At 28.9% G+C, this 9,401-nt stretch overlaps 1 protein-coding gene across 1 annotated transcript in view; it reads left to right on the forward strand.

The window, feature by feature from the left end:
- The first annotated feature begins 8,546 nt into the window (after positions 1 to 8,546).
- LOC107491048 ((-)-isopiperitenol/(-)-carveol dehydrogenase, mitochondrial-like) overlaps positions 8,547 to 9,401 on the forward strand; it is a 9,389-nt gene continuing 8,534 nt past the window's right edge. The window contains exon 1 of the mRNA XM_016111821.3: positions 8,547 to 8,799. Within this exon, the coding sequence (XP_015967307.1) occupies positions 8,603 to 8,799 (197 nt within the window). The 5' untranslated portion in view covers positions 8,547 to 8,602. The remainder of the gene's footprint in view (positions 8,800 to 9,401) is intronic.

Here is a 9,401-nt window from a genome sequence, read left to right on the forward strand (position 1 = left end):
TAGTATTATTTTTTTATATATATAATTAAAAATAATTATTTTAAAAAGAGTGAATATAAAATAAAAAAATTAAATAAATATAAAAGTAATATATAATCGAATGTTTTAAATGATATATTTTAATTAAAAATATAATATATGGTTATGTAATATAGTTAAAAAAAACGTAATATATAACAACAAATAACATGTTTTAGTAGTGGTCAAGTTGTCTCTCATCCAGTCATCCCTCAAATTCTGTGTTAGAATTCCAATCCAGCATGATGACATAAACACTATAATGTTAAAGATAATTGTATTTTTTAAGGTGTAAAAAATGAGATTAAGTAAGTGTTGAGAGTTTGAATTTCGTTTTGTATATGCAGTTATTCATTGGCCAGTGACAAACACAAACCCTTAAATAGAGTTTAGATCTGTGACAGATTAGTCATTGACTTGTCAGATTAAAAGATACCATGGATAACTAAAAAAAATTAATAAAATTAAAAAATATAAGTAAAACAAATAGAATACAAATTTTAGTAAATACATATGCTATAAGTAAAACAAATAATAAAAATATAGTATTATTATTTAATTGATCTAATTATTATTTATACAATTTTATTAATTAAGTAAATATAGTCTAGCATTTAAATTTTTAATATATGTAAAAATAAAAAAATTAATTTTTTCATTTTATTTTATAAGAAATATTTGTAGAATGACTAGTACATAAATTTTATTATATATATATTGTAAGTTTATGTACTAGTCATTCTATAAATATTTCATGATAACTACAAATCTTTAAGAGTAAAAAATTATAAAAAAATTATTTAGAATGAAAGTAATATGACTAAGTATAATTTACTTAGATGTAATTAAAAAATAATTGAATACTATGTACAGTAAAAAATTAATATTATTGAAGGATAAAATTAAAATTTATTTCTATGTATCGTTTTTGTTCCTAATGTTTTCGGCCTATTTAAGTTTCTAACATTTCAAAATCGTCTCAATTTTGTCCCACCATTAATTCTGTTAACAGATCTCTAACGGCATAACAACATTAAGTCAATTTTAAAACGTTAGAGATTTAAATAGAACGATTGAAACGTTAGAGACAACTTTAAAATTTATCCCAAATGTTGGAAACAAAAACGATACTCTACTCTACTCTAAATATAATTAATCCTAAAACATGCCCCTTAAATAATTGTTATATGTTTTGGCTGAAATTAATGCTTTGCTGAAATAATTAATGTATATAATAAAAGATTATTAATATTATTATTATTGATGACACTTTGCTAGTGATTTTTTTTTTCTTGTTTATGCTTTGCTTTGCGACAAATAAACTATTAACGTAACAATATTTTTTTTACCGGTGTCCAATATAGTTTTATATATAGAGCTGAAACTGTAGTTCTATATATGAATGTCCATTAAAAGCCTAAATTGCAAAAAGCCCATACACCTAATCTTCCTCTAATTACATTCAAATAAAAAGGTTTTTATTAATGATTCAGGTCTCTTTGCAATTATTATAAATTTTGGGTGAGAATATAAATTTACATACTCACTTGTACGGATTGTATAACAGCCACACATTTAGAATCATTATGAAGTATCCTTTAAGAACCACTTTATACTTTCACCACCATAGCCAAATCCTTGATTTGATACGTGTGAAGTGTGAACCCTCCTCTTCAATAATGGTCTTACTTTTAATATTCTGAAAGATAAAACTATTAAAAATACGAATTTTGATATTAATTTATAAATTTTCGTTCAAAAATAGGTTAATGAGCCAAATTAACTGGATTGGATCCAAACTTGACTCAAGGTCCATGCTTCCATGGTATAAAAGTTAAGACTGGCATTTTTTTTTTAAATTATGGTAGCGTTTGTTTGCAGAGACTGAAACTGAGATTGAGGACAAGAATTCAGTATTATGTTTGTTAAGGTAGAGACTGATACTTAAATTTGTGTCTCTATCTCAATAATTTCAGTATTTCAGTACCTCCAAAAAGTAGGGACACTGGAGACTGAGATTTTTAAAGACAGAGACAGAAATTTTAATAATATTTTTGTACCTAAAATACCCTTATTGTAATTAACTAATGCCAACTTTATTCTTTCTTCAAATTAGATTAGGGCTTCAATGTGAGCAGTCCCTGAGTCCATCTTCTTATTCGTGCTTCAAAGTGTGGGTTCTAGCCTCTGCGTCGCTAGTGTCAGCACAGCCCCATCGTCGTCGCCGTCGTAACCACCGCAAGGTAAGTGAGTCGCAGTTGAAGTTCCTCTTCCTAGGCCGCGAGTTCTCATGTCTTCATTTGCTCCTTCACAGGATAACGTTCGAGGAACCCAGTTGAGAGAGTCTCCCCTGTTGCTGTCGAGTTCATCAGACTTCGTTGTTGTCATTACAGTTTGTGTAAGCTAGGCTAGTTGGGGTCAAATTTCATTATTGGTTTGGGTCGATTTTTTATGTCGCGAGTTATGCTCTGTGGATTTCGTTCGTTGTTCAACTAGATGCATAGAAAGAATTTTGATTTTTCTCTCTTCAATTCGATTTGGTTCTTTGTTCTGATGTATAGATGCGTATATATTTTTATGCCTTGTTTTTTTTAATTTCGTTTGTGATGTGCTTCTTATGAATTAGTTTTGGTCATGCTTGGTTTTTTTTGTTTTCATTCTTATGCATCTTTTGATTCTAAAATCTAGGATGCTATGTTTGCCTAATTTACGTCTGTTTGATGTGAGAATATATAAATTGTTTTCTGAAATGTATGATTGTTGTAGCTATAACTAGTGCACTCATTGTGATTTTTGAAATCGTATTAAAGAGGAATTCGTTGGTTAGTTGTAGTTTATAGAGTAGTGGCACTTCAACTTTTAAAAGACTTCGATTTGCTTGAAACTAACTTAAAATTGAGAAGTAAATTTTAGTAGAAACATGTAACGAGAATTTTTTTTTAAAGGTTGGTATATATATATATTTTAAGCATATATATATATATATATATATACTCTATTATGACATAAATTTATGGTCACGTGTGACAAAAATTTAAATCCCTGTATGTATAATGCTTCTATTAAACACTCCAATTTTAATAATTTATATGTGAGTGGTGTCCTTACTTTGATTTGCCTCTTTTAATAATCAGCCAACCTTGTAGTAGGAGTTCGTATTTGATGTGGTAATTGTGGATGCTTAATTAATTAATTTATTTTAAGTTTCCAATAATTAAATCCACTAGGTTTTTTAATTAAGGTTTCAAAGAAGAGCATCCGATTCTTAAGTTTGATAAACTTCAATATATATGATTAGACCTAGATAGTGTTAACTGTCTTTTGGTTCCAGTTTTTTGATCTTGTTTTTTATTTTAAGAAGATATAGTAGATTTTGCATCAAGTAGTGTTAGATTTCTTTGAATGTTTATGTATTTTTTGATGTAATGACTTTGCTTAGAAGAAATGCAGCGGTCGAAAATTATTAAGCGATGCGTGTCTTTTTATGAAGAGATGAGATCCAACCATGAAGATTTGATGTTGTTCTTTGTGTTTACGCTATTTATTTACTTTAGGGATAGAACTAGTGGCCAATTATCATTAGCCGGAAGAATGAATAGTAGAATTAAACGTGAGGCTTTAGAGCGTGTTGTTGGTGAGGGTGATTGGAATTGTATCTGGGAGTTGAGAATGAACACAAATACCTTTGCTAATTTATGTGAGTTGCTCTAAGTTCAAGGAAGACTTACAGAAGATGGTCATGTAAGCCTGCCGGAGCAGGTTGCGACTTTCTTAATTATCTTAGCGCATCACAAAAAAAATTGTAGTCTACAAATTAGATTTTGTAGGTCCGGCGAGACAATTAAAAAGTATTTTAATAAAGTTTTGAAGGCTGTAATACGGATTTAAAGCATTTTATTTTCCAAAGCTACACCAGTTGAAGTAGATTGTCTTGACTCCACATGGAGAAGGTTTAAGGTAGAGCTTATTCGATGTTGTATATGATTCATATTTTTTTGAAGGATTCTATATCTGAGTATCATAACTTTCTATAGATGATAGGGTTGCTTGGGAGCATTAGATGACACTTATATAGAGGTGACAATTTCCGAGTCTGAGAAGGCAAGATACCAGACAAGAAAAGGTAAAATATGCACCAATGTCTTAGGAGTGTGTAATCGGGAGATGGGTTTTGTCTATGTACTCAGTGGATGAAAGGGATCGGCATCTGATTCACAGGTATTTCGAGATGCAATAACTCGTCATAGTAGTCTTAAGATACCCCACGGTAATGATGCCATCTTTGGAGTTAAGTCTATACAATTAGCCTAAGTTCACGATAGCCAACGTCTTACCTTGTTTGCATTACTTGTCTATAGGTAATTACTATTTAGTTGATGCTGGTTACACAAATAGTCCGGAATTTCTCGCACCGTATAGAGGCACTCGATATCATGTAAGAGAGTGGACCCAGGGAGCACGTGCACCACGAAATTACCAAGAATATTTTAACAGGGTTCATTCTTCTGCAAAAAATATCATTGAGCGATGCTTTGGTTTGCTGAAGAAGAGGTGGTCCATCTTAAGAAGCCTTAGCTTTTTTCCACTAAAGACACAATGTCAGATAATTATTGCCTGTTGTTTGCTGCAAAATTTTATTCGATCTGGAAGAGGAAGGTAGCATATTGTATGAATTTATGCCTGATGGAGACGAAGAAATGTGGTTGAAAATACGAACGAGTGGACTCACTGGCGTGACAACATAGCAACTGAGATGGATGAAGAGTGGCGTACAAGTCGTATGGAGTAGTGTTGTAAAAGTAGTGTAAAAAATACCGTAATCGATTGAGTATTGTTGTAATAGCCGCATTTTAATTTGTATGACTTGTTGAGACGGAAAATATTGTAATAGCACATCTTCATTTATAATGGCAACTACCTATTTGTGATATTGTTTGCTGTTTTATTATTTTTTGTAATGGCAACCCAGACTATAGAACAAGAAGTTGAAGGAACGCTAACAATTTCAGATACACAACATCAGTATGAAAATTTTTCACTCGCTCGTCTTCAAATTAGAATTCAGTTGACAAGAGATATCATCTCCAATGTCAGAATGTTGGATACTTGGACCTGCCTATATAAACCATCCACATCGCCTTGCACGACACGTGTAATACTTTCTTCCCAAGTCGGTCATGCTATTCGAGACTTCTAACGGTACTCTTAAACCACACTCACAAAAACATTCTCTCGTTATGTTGCCGCTGCCATACGAATCACTTGTACATCTTCTACTTGTAGAAGCCATTGTTAACCAGGCTATACATTTAACAGTAAGCAAAAATCATTTACGAGGTTAACAACAAATAATAACACAACACAAGAATAAATCAACTAGTCGAAATAAAATTATTTAATGAATCTAATCAAAATAAATTTTTCAATTCAAGATATCTCCAACAAAGAGATTATTTGTCATATTTAAAATCAAATATTAGTGCCTTTAGCTTTTCTAATAAATTTTCATACTCCTAGTACGTTAAATAATAGTAAAAATACATTCCCAAATTAATATAGCACGCCATGTCATATATTATAATTTTAACTCACTAAATCATATTGATTATTGCAGGTCATATAAACTAATTTTGGATTTAATAAGTTTTAGAAAGTTAACCAAATTTGTTATTCTATAAAATGTTGAATATTAAGTTAGGATCAATTCAATTAAGTGAGTTAGTCACTTGTTTTATGAACCTTCGGGTAGCTACTGATTGACTTATCAATTGGTAATAATATAAAGTAACCATAGGTTGTAACTGATGAAAAGTTAAACAAAAAAGTAATTCAGTTATAATTTTCTCAGGCTAAAAAAAATTCAAAATAAAAAATTGAGGCAGCTTAATTATTTCAACCATTGCAACTAAAGATATAATAATAAAATGCCATAAAAAAAAAGAAAAAGAGAATTCAAAGGGGAATGGGGCAAAGGCAGTAGTATTTAATTTTCACACAACATGAATACTTGAACCAAATCAACTTGAGCAGTTTCTTACCAATCCCAATTTTTCAATTTTATTATATTAAGGACCACAAAAGGTCACAGGTTCATGTAAAAATGCAAACAAATTAGTGAACAAAGATAAATTAGGAAAATAACCATTTCATTTTTCTAAAATAATTTTAAAATTATAAGCGATTCTGAACTTGGAAAAAAAAGATTCAAAAACACAAATACAACAGGTTCCAATAAGTTATTAACTACATACATAACTCTATCTCTATACCTTCTTCATTTGGTTAGGTGGCATTATCAGGAATTCAATTTAAGAAAAATGTGTTGTAAAATGTATGTTCAGAATCAAGACTCAATATAACAAATCAGATTAAGTCAACAGATGCCAAACTAGATTTTAATATTGTACTTCACGAACTTACCGGGTCCGTTGAGAGACAAGACACAGCTCCGAGACGGTGACAATAGTGGCGGCGCAGACCCGGAAGCATGCAATCCGCAGTAATGAGAGGACCATCAGAGGCTTCAAGACGCGATTGTGAACCGCTGGAGATAGGCGCGCCGTTGTCGCTCGGTCGTATTTGGCATTTCTACCGGCGACGGGAAAGACTGGTAGATTTAGGGAGAGAAGACAAGAAGAGGTCTAGAGTGGGTTATAGCTATAATGAGTTAGGGAGACATTTCTGAAAAATTGAAATATGGATTTGGGATTAGGGTTGCATACAAAATTTAAGAGTATAATTGTAAATTTAACAATTTCAGTATCTAGTTTTAATTCAAACCAAACAGGATGATGAGACAAAATTCAGTCCTATATACTACTACCCTAAACACAATACTAAGACTTTTTTAAGTTTCTGTCTCTCAGTCTCTGTCTCACAAACAAACGCTACCTAAGTGAGACACAATGAAAAAGAAGTAACAGCCATGAAAACCTAATTTTATTTCCTTCCAAATTTTAATTTCACTTAGTTTTTAATTATGAGTTTCGATCGCTGCGCCGTTTGTGGCCACACAATCATCACGTTAAATTTTTTGAAATTATATGAACAAAATGGTAAAAAAGTAGTTATTTTTCATTTTGTCACTTCTTTCAAATTCGAAATTTTGGTTAATGAGTATTAAAAATTTTGATGTTTTAGACTTGAATTAATTTGAGAAAATTGTTAAATTGATTTCTGTATAAATAAAAATATTTTTTCTAAATATATATGGCACATATAATAAATACACACATCTAAATATAATAATAACAATAATTACTAGTCTATTATTTCTTACTGAAAAGTTCAATCAATAACGATGCTAATATAATGTCTTCTACAAGAAAAAAGTGTCATCGACTTACATGGGATACTTTTAGTAAATTTTCTTCATTTATTTTATATTTTGTTAATCTATTGCATGCAGAATGAAATTCTTTAAATTTATTTGAACAAATTAATACAAAATAAATTTATTAGAATAACTATATATTTAATGTAATAATGATTCATATAGTTTTGATATGTGGTTATTATCAATTAATTGAAATAGATTAGATATAGAGGTATATTATGAAAATGATTGAGGGTTTCCATTTTTTTAAACTTAATTAAGAAGATGCAAATATTGCATTATTACATGAAATCAAAATTAAAAAAAAATAAGAAATAAAAAATAAATAATAAATCAACTTAATTAATTTTTGTCATGATATTTATAGTCATTATCTTATTTAGAACTATATGTAACATAAAAGAATTTTTCGTTTACTATTTATGACTTTTTTCATGATCTATGCAAATCATTTTCAAATGATCAAACATATATATATATATATGGATAAAAATAAAAAATAATTATTTATCAATTGTAAAAAACATGAATAATATAATAAAATAACATTTGTTTTGAATATTAAAATTAAGAAAATTTTAAAAAAATTATAGATCTTTTAAAATTTTAGACAAATATTAGAAAATAAAATATTATTTTAGTCTCTAACATATAGACTAAATTTTAATTTCATCTTCATATTTAAAATATTCTCTTTTTATTTTAAATATTTTATTTTATTTTATTTTAGATTTCTGGCTAAAATTAATTTTTTTTAAAATATTTATTGCCTGTAAAACTGTAGATCAACATAGTACGAACACAGACTTCTCTCAAAGCAACTTATATAAATTAGTTTGGTTTGGTCCGTTAATATTTAGCCCATTATAATCTAAAATAAACGGATCGGATTGATCCGTACACTCATTTATATCTAAAGACAAATAATAAATTTATTATCAGTGAAAAATTTTAGATGTTTTTATTTAACGAATATAAAATAAATATATTAAAAATTTAAATTTTTTATATTTTTAACAAAAAAAATTAATTTATAAATTTAACAATGTTTTTGTAAGACATAAAATAGATAAATTTTAAATTAATTAGAGGATATTGGGTCGGTTTGGGTGAGTAATAAATTAAACTGTCCCCACATGTCAGAGTCAATAATGAATGAATTCTTAATACTAACTAACAAGCATACATACAAGACTGCTCCATTCTCCATCCATAGTGTTTCCCCATAACTATCGTTCAAATAAAAAAATGCCTGAGACAGCTAATTCCGTTGGTAGTTCCGGCCACAAGTTGGCCGGCAAAGTAGCCATAGTCACCGGCGGGGCAAGCGGCATCGGCGAAGCCGCAGCCCGTCTGTTTGTAGAGCAAGGTGCAAGTATGGTGGTGATAGCAGACATCCAAGATGATCTCGGCAACCAAGTAGCTGCATCTATTGGCTTTCACAGGTTCATCTTAGATATATGCTATTATTTAATTATTTCCATGATGTATTCATAAATAATGAAAAATACTTCTTTAAAAAAATAAATAACATTTGAACTCCGTCTTAGGTCAACGCTAGCTTGCTGTTTTATCTAGGTAATTTTATGTGACTTGTATATCCTTAACACATCAACGCTAATATTTTTATTTTTCTAGACTATGGTGAGTATATTTTGAGAAATACTTTGATGAATTAGGTTTGGATATAATCATTTAAAAAATTTTCAGTTTATTTATTTTTTTATAACATAATCGATCCAATTAAAGAATTATTTCAAGTAAACAACAAATTTAAAAATATATAGTTTTTTTTTCAAAGTAAATAGCAAAAGAGAAAATTGACTAAATATTGTTTGAGAAAATTAATATAAATTTTTTTTCTAATATTTATTAAACTGAATTAGTTTTCAATAGTATTTGAGTAATCCATAAAATTTAACATGAACATATTTGAATATCAGCATCCATTTTACCATATATAAGAATTTATAAATTCTACTCACATAATAATATTTTACACAAAGATAACAATTAAAAATTATTAAATAATTTATTTTTATATATA

This window comes from Arachis duranensis, chromosome 5 (assembly GCF_000817695.3).
Source record: "Arachis duranensis cultivar V14167 chromosome 5, aradu.V14167.gnm2.J7QH, whole genome shotgun sequence".
Taxonomy (NCBI): Eukaryota; Viridiplantae; Streptophyta; class Magnoliopsida; order Fabales; family Fabaceae; genus Arachis; species Arachis duranensis.